Below are 22,714 nucleotides of genomic sequence, written 5' to 3'. Positions count from 1 at the left end.
CAAGTTCACTTTTCCATGTGCATTGCTGCTGATATGGAGGTGGTACAACTATGGTCCCAGTTTCAAGAAGTTGCCAAATTCTGTGGTGCAGCACACAAAAGCATAAGAGTAGAAGAGGAAAGACAATGAAGGCTAGACTAAATAAGGAAGGTCGTCTCATGCGTGTGAGACAAAAACTGTAGGAGGAGAAAGTGAATTTCAGGATTGGGTGGCAAACTGAGCGGTAGAGATGGAAAGAAAGATAGCATTAGTGATATAGTGAAGAGCTTGGTCTGGGTGAAGACGCTAGAAAGAGATAGGGAACATATTTGAATGGATACAATTGGTCTCTGCTAAGCATGATAGGTAGAGAAGGCAATGGCAACCCACTCCAGTACTCTTGTCTAGAAAATCCCATGGATGGAGGAGCCTGGTAGGCTGCAGTCCATGGGGTCACTAAGAGTCAGGCACGACTGAGCGACTTCACTTACACTTTTCACTTTCATGCATTGGAGAAGGAAATGGCGACCCACTCCAGTATTCTTGCCTGGAGAATCCAAGGGACAGAGGAGCCTGGTGGGCTGCCGTCTATGGGGTCGCACAGAATCGGACATGACTGAAGCGACTTAGCAGCAGCAGCAGCAGGCATGATAGGCCAAAGTGTTTAGATATGCTGGGGTACTAGTAGTGCTTTTAAGTTGTGGTTCTCTTAGAGAAATAGAATTAGTTGTGTATTGCAACCATTGGGTAACAACTCTTATATTTGAGAGTTGGGTTAAATAATCCCTCAGGCAAGTAGAGGCATTATTTATCTGTGGTTCCAGTAGGTCTTTGAACAAGAAACAAAAATCTCTGCTTTAGAAAGAGCTGTCAAAAATTGCACCAGGTAGGTTAAACAGACAAGGAAGACTGTTCAGGATTTTTGCAATAGAGACTGAAGCTACAGCAATGGAAGAAAGAAATTGAACTCATCTCCTCCAAAACAAAAGATGAAAGAGTTTATAAGTGCTGTTGTGAACTAGTGGGAAGGTGTTGAGAGATACTGGAGGTGAAATTAGTCTGTGTGATTAGGCCATCTGTGTTTACTGCGTGCTCAGTCGCAACCAGCTCTTTGCAACCGTTTGGACTGTAGCCTGCCAGGTTCTCTGTCCATGGGATTTTTAAGGCAAGAATTCTGGAATCGGTTGCCATTTCCTCCTGCAGGGGATTTTTCTGACCCAAGGATCCAGAGATCGAACTCCAGTCTCCTGGTTTCTTGCTTTGCAGGCAGATTCCTTACCACTAAGCCATGGGGAAGCCTTCTGTGTTTTCTAATTAGCAGCTATTGAAGTTAGGCTCCTACTCTCCCATAGAGACTAAGCAACAGAGGTGATATTTTTCTTGATTATTGCATTTCAAAGGAATGACTCCCAGGTCCCTGAGAAAGACATTCCTGAATTGTAGAAGATTTATACTTCAAAGGAACAAAAAAAATTCACAATTCCAAGGTTTCTAAAGTAACTACTCCAAGAAATAAGAGGTCAAGGGCCTATAGTCAGGAGAAACCTTTCTAAAGTTAGTCAAGCTGAAGGAAACATTAGGGCCCATCTTGATCATAAGATACTTTGTAAAAAAAATTTTGTCATGTGACCCTTGAATGCTGATAACCCTTGTAAATATATATGCATTTACACGATGAATTATCTTTATTTTTTTTTTTTGATGAATTATCTTTAAACCAAAAATGTTCTGGGTATTGTTAAATGCATTATAAACTAAAGGGAGATCTTTACTTTGTTTCTCTCCAGAACCCAAGTGCTTGTTATTACTTTTTCCTTAACAAAAAAGAACTCTGCTTTGCAGGTTTCCTTCTTTGGGCAATGTTTTAATGTAGAAGTGAGCTTTATGAACTGCTACAAGTCCCATTTAATTTCCATTTTCACTTAAGAAACTAAAGGGACTTTCAGGCTGCCTTTGTGCTGGTAATTAGGACAACTGAATCTGAATCTCAGTGTGTTTGAGTCGTGGTGCATATATTGCTTTCTTTGTCAAATTCATCTTTATTCAAGTGAGACATCCTATATTTGTGGATGACTCAGACAATAATAACAGTAGTAGTTAAAATTTACATTTCTATTTGTTTAGTCACGAAGTCCTATCTGACTCTTTGAGACCCGGTGTGCTATAACCCACCAGGCTCCTCTGTCCTTGGAATTTTCCAGGCAAGAATCCTGGAATGGGTTGCCATTTCCTTCTCTTACATTTCTACGGTGCTTTACAATTTTTAATCACTTTCACACATATAATCTTAGTTTTTCTTCTCAGTAAACACTGTAGTAGGGTTTCTAACAGGAATTTTACAGTTAGTTGTCCTACAGATGGAAAGACTTGACTTTCAGCCTTTTTACCCCTAACTTAATGTCTAGTTAGAAACTGAATAATTTTTCAGATCCAGATTTTCAGCATAAATTTGAAAATCACCATGTTCTCTTTTCAAGTAATTAAATTGGGATAGGTCTCACATATTCAACTTATGTTTGCGATACAACTTTAAGAAGGCTCATAATTGTTGAAGCCTGTTAACATCAATCGGGTCCTTTGATTATAGGCGTAAGGAGTCAAGCTAAAGGCACATAGTCTGTTAGTTTTAAATAAAGATTACAATCAAATATGATCAACAAAATTATTTTTAGGCCTCTGGGGCTAAAACTCAAGAATTGCCTATGGCATTGACAATGAGAAATAATTTTTGAGAAAAGTCAGCATATCTTTGGGAAATTTTCTACATGTCTGATCTAATTTAATAAATATCTCTATGTCATTGTGCATCCAAAAGAAGCTACTGGGTTGACCAAAGTTCTGCTTGGATTTTTCCATAAAATGTTATGCAAAAACCTGAGTGAACTTTTTGGCCAACCCAATATTTAACACATTGTGAATGTAGGCAGAAAAACATATTATTGACATTTCAATCTGAAATAGATATCAAGAAAAATGTCTAAAAATTATACCTTTAGCTTGATCTCTCATGTTTTAATTTTTTTTCTATCATCAGGCAACCCTGCCCAGCCCACTTCTCTCCACTACATGAATCCTTATCAACTGAATGCCTATGGTATGGCACTGAAAGCAGTGGGAGAAATCATTCAAGATTATGACAGTGATCAAATGTTCCCAGCTTTAGGTTTTGGTGCAAAACTGCCTCCGGATGGAAGGATATCTCATGAGTTTGCTTTGGTAAGAATACATGGAAATAATTGATATTTTGAAAAAAAAATAGTATTTTGGATCTTTTCATAGGTTCACTGCTTATGCTTTAATTGCTCATGTAGCAACTTCTTATGACGATAAAATCAGCTCAGTTTTAGTAAATGATTGATTTAGAAGTGTGATATTAATGGCAAAAAGATGAATAGATTAGCAACAAATCTACCTAAAGTGCGTATGATTTAAAACCTATTCTGGTTTTCAGTTGCTACATAACACCTTCCATTATATTCATGATTTGTGGATCAAGAATTTGAGCATGATACAAGGAGAATGGTACGTTTGTTCAAGATACCTGGGCCACACCTGGGATGCTTTGATTGGCTAGAGATGGCTGGAATTGTTCTACTGGAGCCATATATCTGTTCCTTTCTGACTGTCGGTTGGATTCCTCAGTTTTCTTCATGTCATGTCTCCTGGAGCTAGTACCTCCACTAAGATGTCTCATTTGCTTGTGACTAATACCTGCAGCTAGGATGGCTGAAATACCTGGATTCTCTAGGCATCTTTCCTTCTTTCTACATACAGTTTGTCCATGTGGTTTTGTGGGCTTCATCACAGTGTAGTGGTCTCAAGGTAGTCGTATTTCTTACACAGCAATCAGCTTTCTCAGAGTGGATATTCTAAAAGGCTGGGGAAGAATCTTCAAGGACTTAGAAGTCTCAGAAAGTTATTTCTCCTACATTCCTTTTTGTCAAGCAAGTCACTAAGTTCACCCCAGTTTTGAGGTAGTAGAAGTAACCTTCACCTCTCAAGGGGAAGGGTATCAAAGAATGAGTAGCTATCCTTATTCTTCCATCTTCCAAAATGTCATTTCTTTTCAAATATAAAGGATCAATTATTGGTAGAATTATTATTTTTCAAATGTAAAGCAATAATTATAGGTATAATTAATTATAATTTCAATATAATGCAGTAGATGTGACTCAAATATTTACCTAATTAATGTTTAATTTACATAAATCCACTCCTGTTGTATGATTACAAATAAGCAATGTACTGTATTCTACCTTTAAAATAAACTTCACACAGATAGTGCTTATAGGCCCAATCAGCCTTATTCTCACTTACATTTTTTGATAAAAATAATGGGAAAAACTATGTGGGAATGGTTAGATATCATTTTGGAAAATTTTTAAATTTTCCTAATAGAAATGCCTCCCTGCTATACTCTATATATTGTGAAATTAAAGTCTTCTGTGCCCAACAATTTTTGTAGGTATCTTCTGTTGTTTTTATTCTTGTTACAAAAACAATGTGTGGGATTTTTTTTTTTTTAGTTCTGCAAGAAAAATAGACAAATAAACAATTCAATTATTTAGTAATTACTGAGTATCAAGCCAGGTACTTTATGCTCATTTCTTGTACAATCTTCATAAAATTCTTGTCTGATAGGTCATGAGATGAGTGACACATCACACTACTATCAAGAGCCACTCATATTAAATACAGTGAAAAGAGTACCCCCAGGAGTTGTATAATTTAGCCCAGAGTCACAGAATTTAATCAGGTTTCCAGAAGACAGGACTTGAACCCAGGTCAGTCGTATTATAGAATCTTTGTTCTTAACCACTACTAAACCACATTTTATAAAAGCATCTATAATAATACCACCTCTTAGATATGTCCTTTATGAGCCTCATTATGTACGCACACACACACACACACACACACACACACATACACTTACAGAACCTTCTATATGATGAGACTTTATCTTCTTTAATATATTTTAAGAGTTGTATTTTAATTTTTTCCCCATATGTATTCTTGATTTTTCTGTTCCATCACCCCCTTTTTGGGAAAGGTTGCTGGAGGTTTTAATTTTCTCCTGTGAAATAGCCCATATGCTACCACCCCCAATGTCATATAAAAAATGAATATCTGTTGTGATTTTGTTGTGTGCTGGAGAATTCAAATTTCCCAGAAATTTATAAGACCACAAAAATCACTCATGTGATCCTATATCTTGTGTGCCTCAGGAAAAAGGTCCTGACTATTTTAAAGCTTAAGAAAGGAATAATAAAAAATAATAACTATGCTAAACTAAATGATATTAATTTTCCTTCCACAAGTTTTTCCTCACCTTTGTGTATGATTTTTCTTCCATTTGTTCTCTAATTCTCTCCTTTTCTGCTTTTCCTGCCTCTATATTCATTCTTTACAACCAAACCTATGCAAAGGAGAAACTTTTTATTATTTGCATCTTAAATGATTCTTTGAACCAAACTCAGATATTTATAGAAGGTCACACTCTAAATTTATGAAAAATAGTTTCTAAAATTGGTGAAAGTGATGATGAAAATGCTTCATCTTTAATTTTACTTAATAATTATATGACTTTAACTTTTTTCAAAGCACTTTTTTCTTGAATAAGACAGACAAAGGTTAAGTAGATCTTCAGAGAGATAGTACTCCATTTAATTTTTGTGTTAACTTCATCCTAAATAACTACAATATATAACTGTAGATGCTGAAAACGGCAAATAGAAAAACTTCAGTCTATGTCAATCTGGCAATTAGTGTACTACCTAGTGTTACCAAACCCTCATATTTCCATGGTAAGAATTTGTGATATATATATATATATATATATATATATATATATATATATATATATATTAACAATCATTAATGTTTATCAAACTGAATTCAAATAATCTTTCAGATAGCAAGGGAGGTGTCTCACTATTCACACTGCTCACTGAACCTGGGGTAGGTAAGGTGCAAGCAAGGAAGCTGGAAGAAGATTCAAGGAGCCATAGGAACTGCAGACATGTTTATTCTCTAATGGCTGGTGCGGCAGCCATGATGCAGCCGTGCTGTATTCTCTGATGACTGACTCAGCAGACACAGCCATAACACAGCTGCAAGGGCTTTTCAGGTGGAGCTTATACAGTTTTACAGAAAAAAAGGGGCCCATGACCAAATGAGAACATCATGACATGCAGGCACAGTGCTATAAATGATCTCAGATGTTACATAACCATGGAAAGTCATTATTTATGGAACATGAGGCAAAAGCAAGAGGTCCTGGGGCAAGAGAACCTGACTACTGCCATCATGGCCAATTGCTCTTTCCCTGCAAGAGCTCTTTAACAAAAATTTTAAAACCCTAATTGGTGAGTTTGAGGCTGGCACCAATGTTGAAGTTGAGCTTTAATCAATCAAAAGGGTCTAAGGTAAACCCCAGCTTTTTATTTGAAATATGTGTAGGAATAGATATTGTGGAAAAAGAAAGGGCAAATATCCCCATATTGCCACTTTAGCACTTTTGATTGTGGAATGCCATGGCTCACAATGATACTTGATGATTCATTACACTGTACCTGAAGATATAATTACTCATTACACTGTACCTGAAGATACTGAAGTTTTCAACAGTATGTGAACCAGGAACTTCCAGATGTTCAAGCTAGATTTAGAAAAGGCAGAGGAAACTGGAGATCAAATTGCCAACATCCTTTGGATCATCGAAAAAGCAAGAGAGTTCCAGAAAAAAACATCTACTTCTGCTTTATTGACTACGTCAAAGCCTTTGACTGTGTGGGTCACCACAAACTGTGGAAAATTCTTAAAGAGATGGGAGTATCAGACCACCTGACCTGCCTCCTGAGAAACCTGTATGCAGGTCAAGAAGCAACAGTTAGAACTGGACATGGAACAACAGACTGTTTCCAAATCAGGAAAGGAGTATGTGAATGCTGTATATTGTCACCCTGCTTATTTAACTTATGTGCAGAGTACATCATGAGAAATGCTGGGCTGGATGAAGCACAAGCTGGAATCAAGATTGCTGGGAGAAATATCAATAACCTCAGATATGCAGATGACACCACCCTTAAGGCAGAAAGCGAAGAACTAAAGAGCCTCTTGGTGAAAGTGAAAGAGGAGAGTAAAAAAATTGGCTTAAAGCTCAACATTCAGAAAACTAAGATCATGGCATCTGATCCCATCACTTAATGGCAAATAGATGGGGAAACAATGGAAACAGTGATCATTGAGACTTTATTTTTGGGGGCTCCAAAATCACTGCAGATGGTGACTGCAACCACAAAATTAAAAGATACTTGCTCCTTGGAAGAAAAGCTATGAGCAACCTAGACAGCATAGTAAAAAGCAGGGACATTACTTTGCTAGCAAAGGTCCATCTAGTCAAATCTATGGTTTTTCCAGTAGTCATGTATGGATGTATGAGTTGGACTATAAAGAAAGCTGAGTGCTGAAGAAATGATGCTTTTGGACTGTGGTGCTGGAGAAGACTCCTGAGTCCCTTGGACTGCAAGGAGATCCAAGCAGTCAATTCTCAAGGAAATCAGTCCTGAATATTCATTGGAAGGTCTGATGCCAAAGCTGAAACTCCAATTCTTTGGCCACCTGATGGGAAGAACTGACTCATTGCAAAAGACCCTGATGCTGGGAAAGGCTGAAGGTGAGAGGAGAAGGGGACGACAGAGGATGAGATGGTTGGATGGCATCACCAACTCAATGGACATGAGTTTGAGTAAGTTCCTGGTTTGGTGATGGACAGGGAAGCCTGCCGTGCTGCAGTCTGTGGGGTCGCAAAGAGACGGACACAACTGAGTGACTGAACTGAACTGAACTGAAGATACAATAGTGTAAAGGAAATATTAGGAGGAAATATTTCTAATAATCACATGGCCAGAGACCTTAAAAGAAAATCTTCTGCCCTCTTCCTTAATAAACAACAAAATTAAATGTATTTATTTTCAAAAACATTCTGCATTTTACTTTTGTGTTAGAGCCTCACATAAGCTTATTTTTATTTGTCTTAACAAGCAAAAAACAATTCCCCTTGTTATTGTTTTAAGAAATAAATTTTTTAAGACTTAGAAAATCATTCTATCAACATACATAAAAAGGGGGGGTGGAGAATGGTACCTTGTTATTTCCAGAGGAATAAAGGAAATACATAGTTTTATAGGAATATAAATCCCGTCCCAGGCAAAATGTTCAAATGCTGATCAAAAAGTAACTCAGAACTATCCTGGTTTGTAATTGTTCCCTTAAGGCAGATATATAATATATTTTATGCCCAAAATCAGTAATGAGTTTTTATTTTAACTAGCTTTATACCTTATCAAGCAAAAGAACAACCTAAACTTATATTTAAAGGAAGGTTAATTAAAGGTCAGCTCAGATTAGCATCAAAAAAATCAAAACATCAAAAAAATTAACGTCAAAAAAATTAAAAATTTGCTATTTTGTGCTAAATATTATACTTTCATGTTTTAATTTGAATTTGTATAGTCAATTCTATAATATAAATAGTTATTTTATTACTTTTATGATTTAGAAGTTACATGAGGGTTAATTAATAAATTTTGAAGGAGAAGACAAAATTTAAAGAACAAGGTGGATATAAATTATTCTTTCACAGGTGACAAAATTGAAGTCATTGGTAACATTTGCCTTAGTTCACTAAGATCCTCAGTCTTTCAAATGCTTAGGATTTTGTAATATTGTTACATAGTGGTGGTTTCCTGGTGGCTCAGATGGTAAAAAATGTGCTTGCAATGCCAGAAACCTGTGTTCAGCCCCACAGGTTTGGAAAGATGCTCTTGAGAAGGAAATGGCACCAGCATTCTTGCCTGGAGAATTCCATGGACAGAAGCTACAGTCCATGGGGTTGCAAAGCGTCAGACATGACTGAGCAGCTAACACTTTCACACTTTGATTGTTCAGATAAAACATATACATGCTCATTATGTTTAAGCATAGTGACTATGTTTAGTTGGGCTTCCCTGATAGCTCAGTTGGTAAAGAATCTGCCTGCAATGTGGGAGACCTGGGTTCAATACCTGGGTTGAAAAGATCCCCTAGAGAAGGGAAAGGTTACCCACTCCAGTATTCTGGCCTAGAGAATGCCATGGGCTGTATATTTCATAGGGTACCAAAGAGTCAGACATGAAAGCAGCGACTTTCACTTACATGCTTAAGCATGGTTACTGTGTCTAGTGTTTTAAAAACATAACTACAATTATATATATATATACATATTACCCCCTTCCAGAGGTGGAGCCTAATTCCTCCTCCCTTGAATGTAGGCTACACTTAGTGACTCATTTCTAAAAAGTAGATGAAAGTAAAAGCAATGCTCTGCAACGTATAAGATTAGTTTCTGAGCTTATTGGAGCTTCCTCCTTGCTCTCATTTTGGAGAAGTTAGCCACTTTTGTTGCATAATGTTGGAATACACAAGCAGCCCTGTGCAAAGTTCCTTTAGCTTATCACCAGCAAACCATACAGGTGAGCCTTCTTAGAAGCAGATTGTCCAACTCTGGTCTTGCTTTCAGATGACTGCAGCCCAGGTCAGCTTCTTGACCCTAAGCTCTTGAGAGATCCAGAGCAAAAATCACCTGGCTAAAATATGGGATAATAAATACCTACTGTTTTAAGCCACTACCTTTTGGAATGGTTTGCTAAATAGCAATAGACAACAATGCCTTATTGTGTTATTTGTGGAATCTGGACTCAGAATTAAACCTAATAACAGAGCATTCAGAGAATGAGAAAGCTGAACCAAGTCTCCAGTTGCCCTTCTAGGTTCTATCTGCCGAATAAGAACTCCAGTGCTGTGCTAAGTCACTTCAGTCATGTCCGACTCTTTGCAACCCCATGGACTGTAGCCTGCTAGTCTCCTATGTCTATGGGATTCTTCAGGCAAGAATACTGTAGTGGGTTTCCATGCCCTCCTCCAGGGGATCTTCCGAACCCAGAGATCAGCCCACGTCTCTTACATCTCCTGCATTGCAGAAGGATTCTTTACCACTGACCACCTAGGAAGCCCAAGAACTCCTGTGGCAAGCTCCAATTCCATTGAACAATATGAACAAGTCTCTCTGATTTTTTTCACTTTATCTTGTCGTGATGTTACTCACACCAAATTATATTCCCTTTGATCCCTTCTTTTTGGGGGGTTATCAATTTTGGCCTGAAAATGTGCAAGTGGCAGATATTTTACGTTTTTACTTCCATTAAAAAAGAAACTATTTGAATTGATAGTATTTTTCCTGATTTTTGTACACATCACTGCAGAAAGCTTGGAAAATACAGAATACTCTAAACAATCAAATAAAAATTGACAATTATATAACCACTCAGAGGTAGCCACTATTAATATTTGTTTCCTTCTTTTCAGATTTTTATATGTTCATCTCTGCATGTTCCGAGATCTGTGTATAAGTATTAATCATAAAATGTGATATTCAACTTCTCAAGATTATTTAGAATTTTCTTCTGCCTGTTAGCTGAAAAGTATCCATTTTTAATGATTGCACATTACTGCATATCACAATCTATTTAATATTGATATGTTATAATCTATTGTTGATTACTCAATTTCTTATTATTATTTGCTATTATAAATATATAACTGAGTTTTCTTTGCAAAAAGCTTTCTGGATATCAACATGTGTTGTTCTCTTTTTTAGTTTATTTTTATAGACATTATTCATTCTTTTCCTGTTTTTGCTATAACTTTCTACAGAATGGGAACCCCCAAAACCCCTACTGTAATGGCATTGATGGTGTCATGGAAGCTTATTATAGGAGTCTGAAATCTGTGCAACTGTATGGGCCAACAAATTTTGCTCCTGTAATTAATCATGTAGCAAGGTAAGTAAATAATTTGTTTATTTTAGTGTGCTAGACCAGAATGAAATCATAATTTTATTGTTGGCATGGCTCCACAAATGAAAGTTGTTTTCTAATAATTTACCTCCGAGAAAGTGAAGGAAAAGATATACAGTAAAAAGAATCTCCATTGAGCTATCATGATACTTCAATAAGAACTTTATATCAAAATATCAAATGAAAACTATACACTGGTTTATGTTAGGACCTATGTTTGTTCAACCAAGGAAAAAAATTGTATTATTTGAATAAGCATCCATGAGAGCAATATCGATCACAATCTCAGTTGTGAAATCACTCATATCTAAGATTATATTCCATAGCAACATAGAAGTAATAAGAGATTGAATTCTATGAAGACAACTAAAGCCTTTCAGTGATATATAGGACACATTATCTTAACCTCCCTGATATTAACATATAGTATATGATATTGAGATTAGAATATAATTACTTATTCTAAATACATGTTCTAGAAAAATTGTTAATGTAAAATTTTATATACATTTGCTTAGCATAACCTGGGTCTCCCACATTGTAGGCAGACGCTTTACCATCTGAGACACAAGGGAAGTTGCCCTAGTAAATTAGACACTACTTTTAAATCCCTAAAATATTTTTACTGACACAGTTTTAAATCCTATGAAACCCTGCCTAATTTTTAGGTAATTGAAAAGGAACAACTCTCATAGCTTTCCCAATATGTAACCAAAACTAAAAAAGTACTGCATTTGAATTACTGAAGTTCTGTATTTGAAGGTTCTGGTACTTTACCATCTCCCTGTTAGATATGGTCAGGCTTCCCTGGTGGTTCAGTGGTAAAAGAATCTGCCTTCCAGTACAGGAGATGCAGTTTCAACCCCTGCATCAGCATAATCCCCTAGAGGAGGAAATGGCAACCCACTCCAGTATTCTTGCCTGAGAATCCCTTGGGCAGAGGAATCTTGGTGAGGTACAGTCTATAGGATTGCAGAGTCAGACATGACTGAGCATACACAAGTGCATTAGACATGATCAGCAACTTAAATATGTTCTACTTTTCATTACCTGGGACGTAGACATGATAATAAAATATCCCTGCACCCAGGACAGTGGACTCTCCTGTGGAATTCCATCTCAGGTTTACACTGATACATTGACAATGTTTTTTTCTGAGTGTGACCCTTTAGATCAGGTTTTTCAAGCATTTTCAGCTACAATTTGTATTCTTATCAATTTTATGGGTTTTCTTGGTCGCTCAGTGGTAAAGAATCTGCCTGCCAATGTAGGAGATGTGGGCTTGATCCCTTGGTCAGGAAGATCCCCTGGAGAAGGAAATAGCAGCCCACTACAGTATTCTTGCCTGGGAAATCCCATGGACAGAGGAGCAAGGCAGGCTTACAGTCCATGGAGTCACAAAAAGTCAGACATGACTTAGCAACTGAACAACAACAATGAACCTTATATCTCAACCCTGGACACACATAATTAAAATAAAATAATATGAAATAATATTTATTCTTAACTCATATTTTCTTTTTTTATTACTATGGTTTCCTTTTCTTTTCTGTTACTTTTTTAATGCAAATCTTGACCCGTGAAATTGATTTCAAAATTCACTGAGTCATTACTTGTAATTTGAAAAATACTTCCTAGCTTATTGTGTTACATAGATGAGTAATATTATCTATACTTTCTTTTCCTAAGTCTTTGATAGCCATCAAATAAAGCAGAATGAAAAATTATATTAATGCAAGATAAATTATACTTGATTCTTACTCTCTTACACACTGTCATACCCATCACTGTTTTATGAAAAGATAAAAATGATAGAACCTGTTTTGTGTGAATTCATTATTATAAATAAATAACTTATTACCAGTGTTTACCAATTAATTTCATAGATTTTGTGCTGGTATATCTTTGCTGTAAAAGTTAAACTTTTAGCTATAAAGTTTGCCCTGATATATTAGGCCATTGGTTTGTCCACAATGTATTCAAACTTTATTATTATAGAGTCCATCAGGTACTGATTTTCATTGATAATCGATAGATATTTCATTGAAATAATTTTTCTGTGATTTACTTGATGATTTTTTATAAACTGTCCTCTATGAGCACCATAATTCTTCCTCATTACTAGATATGACCAATATACTAGTTATGTACTAAAAGTCATAAAACATATTCTATTGAGAATATCATCAAGATACTCAGAATGGTAGAACAAAATGGAAAAAGAGAGGAAATATAGTAATAAAATTCTCCCGTATATTTCTAGTATTATTTGGTGAGAATTATGCAGTAGAGTACAGAAAATAAGTACTAGAATATGTTCTCATTACATGCCTAATTTTTGTCTTTGATTTTTATATTTTCCTTCTCATCTTTCACCAATTTAACATGTACTAAAGACCTAAAACTATAGCTTTGTCAAAAAAGTATTTCTTCAGTTGCATTTTTATAAGTAAGATAAAACTCACATGACATAAAACCAACCATTTTAAAGTTTACAGTTCAGTGACATTCAGCATTTTCACAGTGTTATGCAATCATCACTGCTATCTAGTTCCAAAACAAGAATAACAATCATTTATATAATTTAACATGTGTAAAAATCTACCAGTGTATAACAATATAAATATTTACTACCATACATGAAATTTCCTTATTAACAATAGAAAGTTGCATTATCTTGATTTTAAAGATAAGAAAGTAAAGTTCAGATAGTTTATGTAATTTATGCAGAAGGCCATACACATTATGTGTTGCTTAGACAAGATATCTATTTCCAAAAGCCATAGCCATTCCTCTGTGGTAACATGCCTTCCAGCTCACCTTTTATTTGTGAATGAATTTCTAAGGCTGCCCAACATTTCTGTGTGCCAGCATCCAGTATGCTGTTATTCTAGTGTGCTATTTCAGAGAAAAAAAAAATTGTATATTTGAGAATTTGCCCAATATAGGCTCATAACAAATGTTGAAATATTTTCTTGAGATTAACAGATGTGTTGACTATTCCTAATTATATTTAGCAGCTATCATGTGAGAGAAACTGTTTTATTTTGGGTATTGTTTACCTTTTATTTGCCTTTCAGATATGCTGCTTCCGTAAAGGATGGCTCCCAGTATTTTGTGCTCCTAATTGTGACAGATGGTGTTATCTCAGATATGGCTCAAACTAAGGAGTCCATAGTTAACGTAAGTAGGAATCATTCTGTCTTGGGCTGGCTAAACGAAAGCATTGTGCTACTTAGGTTAATTAACTGAAGTCTTAGTTGACTTAACAGTGAAACAAAATGTCCATGCCTTTGCAGCCAGTGCATTATCTAGACAACTCTTTTATAAATGAAAATAAATCATATCATCAACTTCATGTGCATGAGTGTGTTTATTAGTTTCATGTGTATAGTCTTACAATTTGTACAGAATATTTCTAAATATTTGCATTTCAGTTACAGGAGAACTGTGATAATTTCTATGTTTATAGAACTGGATGGGGACTAGTTTCTAATTATGTGCTACATTTATGATTAATTGATTATCTTCTTTAGTAGACTATAATCTATAAAATCTATATTTACTAGATTGCAATCTATAAAATTATATCTGGTTTTACTTACCTTTCTATATTCAAGTTGAGCAGTATTTGACACAAAGTAGACATTAGTAAAAATGGTTGTATGAAAGATTATCATATTTCATAATTATTAATGGCTTATTAATGACATAATTATTAATAGCATATAATTAGCTGTTTGTGTGAGAAAAATTAGTTACATGTGGGAAAAAATAAAATTTTTATAGACATATACTTAGCAAAACCAAACACAAAATGAAAGAGAGGTAAAAGCTTGCACATTATGTGGCACACTGTCTTGCATAATATGTGGAGCCTGGATGGAAAGAAAGTTTGGGAAAGAATGGATATATGTATATGTATGACTGAGTCCCTTCACTGTTCACCTGAAACCATTGTTGATTGGCTATATTGGGCTTCCCTGGTGGCTCAGATGGTAAAGAATCTACCCGTAATGCAAGAGATCTTGGTTTGATCCCTGGGTCAAGAAGATCCTCTGGAGAAGAGAATGGCAATCTACTCCAGGATTCTTGCTTGGAGAATTCCATGGACAGAAGAGCCTGGCGGTCTACAGTCCATGGGGTCGCAAAGAGTCAGACATGACTGAGCAACTAACACTTTCACTTTCACTCCTATACAAAATAAAAAGTTAAAAAAAAAAAAACTTGAAAGGTGTTTCTCCAAAGAAGATACACAAATAATCAACAAGCTATAAGAGCCTCAACATCACTAATATTTGGAAAATGCAAACCTAAACCACAGTTAGATACCACTTCACACCTGTTATGGTGGCCAACATTAAAATTTTTTTAAAAACTTAAAAAATAAACTAATAGGACATGTACTGAAGAACAGTTATTCATATTTCAATGACCTGGTGATGTGGTTGCTATATTGCTCCACCTTTCTGTTGGTGGATCTCATAGTCTTAGCATAAAATTATTTAATCATACTAATAATAACTTTCTATAATTATCATTTGTAGTCACACATTTACTATAAAAATTGCTTTTCCTAGCCATAACTATTAATGAGATAGAGTACTGCTTTTTCTTTGCAGGTGACCCTATTGGTAAAGAACCTGCGTGCCAATGCAAGAGTGGCATGGGTTCGATCCCTAAGTTGGGAAGATCTCCTAGAAGAGGGCACTGGCAACCCACTCCAGTAGTCTTGCCTGGAGAATCCCTTGGACAGAGGAGGCCGGCAGGCTACTGTCCATAGGGTTGCACAGAGTCAAACACAACTGAAGTGACTTAGCATGCATGCATGCACTACTTTTTCACAAATATGGTATCTTTTTTCACCTTTCAGTAACAAAAAGATCTTCAAATAGAGAAAGAACAAGAAAAAAGAGACTAAAGATACCCAGAGTCAGCTTAGGAAAATTTTGTCTGAGAATACCAAGTATAAGCAAATGCTCAGTTTAAAAAATATATATATATATTATCCAAGACTGGTTATTCCTGAAGAAAATCCACATGAATTAGCATATGTACAGAGTTCAGAAAGGATGAAAGTGGAGTCAAGTATATTATTCTGTGTTAATATTAAATACATCCAAAAGTATTTGAATGAAATTATGTGAAAAAGTGTCAATACTTAGGATATTATTTTCTTCCTAATTCTTAGTTGTTTTCCTAATTCAGTTTCTTAACTGTGAACAAATTTTATATTCTCTTTGAAGGCTTCAAAACTTCCAATGTCAATAATTATAGTAGGTGTTGGACCAGCAGAATTTGATGGTGAGTAATAAAATTTCAATAGCATTAATTGGGAATTTATTAACTGTAACTCATCATGTACTTACATATCTATCACTCCTTTTTTTGCATATAGGGATCTGAGTGTGTATGTGGGTTTGTATACTATGTCCATGTACGTACAGACATAGATATCACATGATGGAGTCTATTGAAGCGAGCAAATTAAAAGAATGTCTTCTGAGTAGTTCATTATCTCTCTAGTATAGGTTAATTCAACCATGTAGCTTTCTGTTTTATTAGAGATGAATTGTACCTCAAAATATTTCTTAATATTGAATGATAAATTGAGTTTTTGTTCCTAAGGCAAAACACACTCTGGGTTCCCTAAAAACTTTTAAGGGTGAGCACTAAATAAATAAACCACTATGTTGAGAAGCATAATAATGGATTTTCAGACCTTGGCTTGTTGGTAGACATTATCTTTATAAATATTTATGTTCTGTCCTATGAAAGACCAAAGTACAATGAAAATGGATATGACTATCTGAAACTTAATAAGACTATATAATCATGCTAAATTCACTTATTGGGCAGTTTTCTGTTTCTGTTGGCTAAAGCCATCTTCAAATGCCAATTAGTGATGGGTGTTCATGTAACTAGTAATCTGGGTAAACTCTAAAGTTAGTCCATTTCTTGTCACCTGATGGATTCCTTTAAGAGAACTCTATGCTAGGTAGCAACTGTATAACCACATAATATTCACCTGATTCATGTGTTTTTACATTGATAATGAGAGTATTTAGCTTGGAACTTTAGAAATTAGAATAATTTTAAAATATTTGAAGCAACTTTTGGTATGTGACAGGTTAATTTAGGCACATAGGTGGCTAATCATAATATGATCATCACTAAGATGATTCTTGCCTAACCACCAGGGCCTCCCCAGTACGGACAGTACAGGTCTGTCAGTTTCAGGAAAAACAACACAGCAGTTATATTGCTGATCTTGGAGGTTCTTTCCTTTGATTCCATACTTGGCTGGTCACACTTTGCATCATTATAATCTTCCAGTTTCTAAAGCAAAGTCAGTTTAGCCCTGCCTGCTGTTGCTCCTGCTAATATTTTCTCTGTCTCTGAATATTTACATCTGTTTTCATTGTCCATCAAGCATGAATCTGAGCTACCTCTCTGGAGTCAGGAAAACTAAGACACATCCTTCTTGTTAATACTTTGTGTACTTGATCATCTGCACTGAGCAGTGACAGGCTACAATTCACACACTTTACCAGTTGCTAGGTTAAAGTAATTCATGATTTCCTTTTCAGTTACTAATTTGCTTTTGCCTCTCAAGTATGCACTTTTCACTGGGTACATCCCAGCTCTCCAGGAGTCCTGTGGAAGACCATTGTTAGGTGGAAGACCTCAATCACTTGTTCCTCAACCTCCCACACATAATGTATGGATACAGAGCAACTGATATTTCCTGGTGAATATTTCTGGTCATGTATTTCTATTCAAAGCAGCAGGCACAGCTATTTAGGTACTACCCTCATACAATAGCCACACTTATTTAGTTTCTTCAATTCTTTTGTTCCCAATGAATTCTTGATCAGAGTTTTGAGGTATGAAAATTCATTATTTCCCCCTCTGATTTCTTGAACTAACTAAAAAAAAAAATGCAAGAGTCACTCAAATAGAAATCAAAATGTAAGTTTTATTAATAGTAGTTCAGAATTAGAGAATCTGAGTTACCCTGTGCACAAACGCAGACTTCTTATTTCTTTTCTGCCCCCAAATTAAATGACCTCCCTTTTATGTCAAGGCCTCCTCTGGACAGGAGCAGAGCCTTGCCTATTTATCATACCACAGGGAGAAATTGCCTTCAACCTGAGGATAGAGTACTCCAAAAAGAGATTCAAGGTCAGTTCCATCTCCCAATCTTAGTTATCCTATGAATCACTCTTCTCATGAGGAAGAGTGATTGAAGATTATAGACATAAGGAATTTGCCTTCCCATAGAATTCTGTCTTGGGAATTAAAGTGAACTTTTCCTCTGGCAAGCCTATAAACAGGCAATTAGGGTCCTGAAACACCTGATTTTTGTTTTCACCCTGATGGAAGAAAATTTCTGAGTTACATTCAAGTTGTTATTATCTTATCAGAGGAGCCTTTTTCTAGGCACTTCCAAATCTACCATAAGTAAGTTTATATAGTATGCATATAAATTAGTAGGAAAAGACTGACGTAAAACTTGCATATTTTCTCAGTTAGCTACGTAAATCCAACATCTACATGTATTTCAACCAAGAGGTTTACATAGGCAAGAAATAAAACATATTGCCATCTATTCTTTGAAAGTAGAGGAAATATAAATTAACTATTAGATTAACAAGTATTTAAATGTCTTATTTCTGAATTTCAGTGAAAATAATTTAAAACTTTCTGTATAATTTTTCAGGGCAGAATTTCTTTGTCCTTAAAATGCAACAAGTCAATGTAGTATCCATGTAATTGCCTTGATCCAAGTTTAGGAGAGGGGGGGGAAATATAAGGGGTTCTAACGTCATTTTGTCTCCCAAGGCTAGAAAGAAATACAGGTCTGTTTCTTATACATCTTTTTTCCAGAGAGGGGATCAGGTGGGTAACCGGGGCTTATGATTTCAGGTTCCTTGAGGACCAGATGATCTGAAAAATTGAAGGATGAACATTTCCCTTCCACCACTTACATGCCATTTGTTTTCTTCTTGCTCTCAAATGTGTAGTTTCCAATTCTGCTACCTGCAGCCTTTTAACCCAAAGGACATACTGAAAAGTGGGTGATATTTTTATAGCATCTCATTCTAATACGTTGTTGCCTGAGTAACTGCCATTTTCTTTAACTGAAATGAAACACAAAGACCAATGGAGATTGTAGAGGACAGTGGAAGGTGAGGCCCAGAACATCATCTAATTTTTGTTGTCTATTTTTTGAGTGAGTATAGGGTAATCATTATGAGTTATTAGCAAATTAGATAATATAGGAGAAAATTCTCTGATTGCTGACATGTCACCATCAGTGTTCATTTATGTCTCAAAGTAATATGAAAATTTTGAAAACAAACCTAGAAGAAAAAAGAAATTAATTATTGAAAATATTTGAGTATATTGAATTTTCCTATTTAGATCCCTAATAAATAGGAGAGAAAAATAGTTCTTTTGTATTTTGAATAATTTAATTGCCTTGTTAATGGGTATTTATACAATTTACTAAATATTGACATATATTATATATCTAAACAGATTACTGGATGATGGTTCACTATCAAATTATGTGTACCGGCAATGTTTCACCCCAGATATTTATTCCTGAAAATATGTAGAAAAGTAAAACTTAAAAGACATGTTGTTAAAAAAAAAAAAAGGCATAACGATATAAAGAACAGTTTGATGGTTGCCAGAGGCTTGCCAGGGCTGGAGGTGGGTGAAATGGGTGAAGGAAGTCAAAAGGCACAAACTTCTAATTATAAAATAAATAAGTCATGGGGAAGTAATGTACAGTGTGGTGAGTATAATTAATACCATGTTGCACATATGAAGGCTGCCAAGAGAATAGACCTTAAAGTTTTTATCAAAAGAAAAAGAATTTATAATCATGTATGGTCAGTTAGACTCATTATGGTGATCATTTCACAGTATACACAAATAGTGAATCATTACATTTTACTGCTAAAAATAATATAATGTTATTTTGCAGTTATAGCTCAATCAAAATAAAAATAGGAAAAACAGTAAAATATCTTTAGCTGAAATGCATTATCCAAGCACTGAAGAAAACAGTGAAAAGGTGAGGACTGTATTCTAGTGATTTTTAGAGGGCAAAAAGCAAACAGTTGGTTTGTGAAAGCAAAATGGCTCTCTGGAGTCTGGTGAATATCATGTGTATACAAAATGAGTTTCTAGTAACAGAATTATACTTTAAGTACAAATTAGCATTCCTTATGTAATTACTTATTTACAGAATTCTCACCAAAAAACATTAAACTCTGGAAAATGTTCTCAATTGCAGCATAACACTACTGTATACCAGCAATTCTGTTATATCACAGCATTCCCAAAAAGCAGTTGACCTATGTAATGTCAAAATTATTTTTAACCAATGAAAAAAATCATATCTCAGAGAGAGATGGTTTATCCAGTCACTAAAAACTTCTTGTTTTAAAATCTATTCACAAAAAGATTACAGACAATACGATTGCATAGTTTGTTGTAATTTCAAAGAGAATAAAGTTCAAATTGTTATTGGAAATTCCATAATGATTAGTACCAAGTTTCTTAAGTTAGAAAAAAAAAAAAAAACATTAAAACTGAATGAATTAGCCTCATTTGATGAATCCATCATGTAAGCATGTAACCCAGAGTTGAGAATTTGTAGGATGGGAGATGTACCTAAAGACTTTTACACTGTATAGGCTCTCCTCACTTTTCAAAGCGTCCCATGAGGTCTTCACTTGCTTTCTTCATTTGTAAAATTGACATTCAGTTAAGTTTTGGGGAAGAAATCACTGTGGAGATGAAAGGATCAGAAAGCTTTCTGCCTTTACATAGGACATTTTGTTATTTTATACACCTTGGTTTCCTTATTGCCTACATTGTTAGAGTATAATGGCTAAAATGCTTTGGATAAATTATACTATTTTATTTTCAAGCAATGGTTGAATTGGATGGAGATGATGTAAGAGTTTCCTCCAGAGGAAAATATGCTGAAAGAGACATTGTGCAGGTAAGAAATTTGATGAAAATTATTTATTTTGTTCATTGTGAAGAGTCCATGTCAGTTCTAATTTGTAAATGAACACCTTAAATTGAAATCAAACCTCAGGTTCTGTTTAATTTAGGCAGATGATTATGAGATGCATGTTAAGTAAACGGGCCTAAAATAAGCACCCAGTTACTTTCCCCTGTACTTCATGTTCACCACATATAAAACAGAATTGTTAATAAGTATATTTTCTTACTTTATTATTACCAGAAAATATCATTGAGGTCTTTAGTAAAATTAAAATTCAGAAACACAACAGACTTTTAATGGTGTTTATTTATTTATTTTTTAGTACTCAATAAAAATTAAAAATATTTTTAAATAGCTGATACATATTCAACTAAACTTAGTAGAAACAAATAAAAATGTAAAATGTTTTATTTTTCTCATAGATTATTGCTAGAAAAGTATAAAAATACATCTTAGAATTATATATAAATACAAAAATTATATAAAGGGTATGTGTTAATATAGCAATATATAATAACATAATAATTTGTATAATAGTATAATAAAATATAGCATAATAGTAGATTATATGTTTCTATATATAAATATATATATATATATATATATATATATATACACATGATTCATAATTCTGTTGGAATCAAGAAAAATACTTAACTGAAGTCTACTATTCTGGGAGGGAGTAGAAAGAAAAGAATCAGTTTAACCAAATTGTAACCAATACAGTAAGTCTATGATTGAAGCAACAGAGTTAAATCAATTAAACTTCTGCATACTTTAAAGTGTTTATATCTTTTAGAATGTCAGAAACAAAAACGACTATGAAATACACCTTTTAAATAGGAAATGGAAGTCCTTGTTACAATTTGAGCACATGATTTAAAAGTTTTGAAAGTGCAAATAATAGAATTCAATATTATCTCCTAAATAATAATTTATATATTCACCCATAATATAGTCATTAAGAGAATCTGTTTGAAATCTAACAGAATTTGGTTCAAATTCTGGATTGTCCTCTGTGATAACTTGGACAAGCTTTCTAAATTTCAGTGTTCTGGCATTGTTGTAAAGATTTAATCATTAATGTATATAAAATACATTACTTAAATAACACTCAATAAAATGAAACAAAAATAATTTTTAAAATTAGAGAGGGAAAATAATATAAAATAATCCATAAATATAATAAAAAGATTAATCTTAACAAGTACAAATGCATTGTTCTTTATCAGTCAGCAAAGTTGTTTTAAGATAGAAACATCTGTATAACAATTTTTTAAGGAGATAATTAAATATGATTTAAACTTTTAACCTGGGGCTTCCCCGGTGGCTCAGAGGTTAAAGCGTCTGCCTGGAATGTGGAAGACCCGGGTTCGATCCCTGGGTCGGGAAAATCCCCTGGAGAAGGAAATGGCAACCCACTCCAGTACTCTTGCCTGGAGAATCCCATGGAAGGAGGAGCCTGGTAGGCTACTAGTCCATGGGGTCGCAAAGAGTCGGAAACGACTGAGCGACTTCACTCACTCACTCAAACTTTTAACCTAATGTTTACAAAGCACACACACATGAATAATTTGGTTAAAAGCATCTGACAAAGGCAACATGGTGATGTGGTCATCTACGAATCCCACAATGTTTTGTTTTTGTAATTAGCCACTTTATTCACCTTAACCTGGTTAGCATAATTATAGATCCAGGTAATTGCACTTTTTTCCTAAAAGTCTCTCCACAATATTTGGTTCACAATTTCCTTAAAATCAAATTACTGCAAGGAAGTATAAATTTGAAGCCCCTTAAAATGTGT

The 22,714-nt window shown here is 34.7% G+C and overlaps 1 protein-coding gene across 1 annotated transcript in view; it reads left to right on the top strand.

The window, feature by feature from the left end:
• Positions 1-3,012: 3,012 nt before the first annotated feature.
• The window catches only part of LOC138070462 (copine-8-like), a 28,293-nt gene continuing 8,591 nt past the window's right edge, over positions 3,013-22,714 (top strand). The window contains exons 1-5 of the mRNA XM_068961717.1: positions 3,013-3,195; positions 10,735-10,862; positions 13,958-14,060; positions 16,124-16,181; positions 20,828-20,901. Of these exons, the coding sequence (XP_068817818.1) occupies positions 3,046-3,195; positions 10,735-10,862; positions 13,958-14,060; positions 16,124-16,181; positions 20,828-20,901 (513 nt within the window). The 5' untranslated portion in view covers positions 3,013-3,045. The remainder of the gene's footprint in view (positions 3,196-10,734; positions 10,863-13,957; positions 14,061-16,123; positions 16,182-20,827; positions 20,902-22,714) is intronic.

This window comes from Capricornis sumatraensis, chromosome 23 (assembly GCF_032405125.1).
Source record: "Capricornis sumatraensis isolate serow.1 chromosome 23, serow.2, whole genome shotgun sequence".
Classification (NCBI taxonomy): Eukaryota; Metazoa; Chordata; class Mammalia; order Artiodactyla; family Bovidae; genus Capricornis; species Capricornis sumatraensis.
The sequence above is the reverse complement of the archived record's forward strand: the minus strand, read 5'-3'. Positions and strand labels throughout refer to the sequence as shown.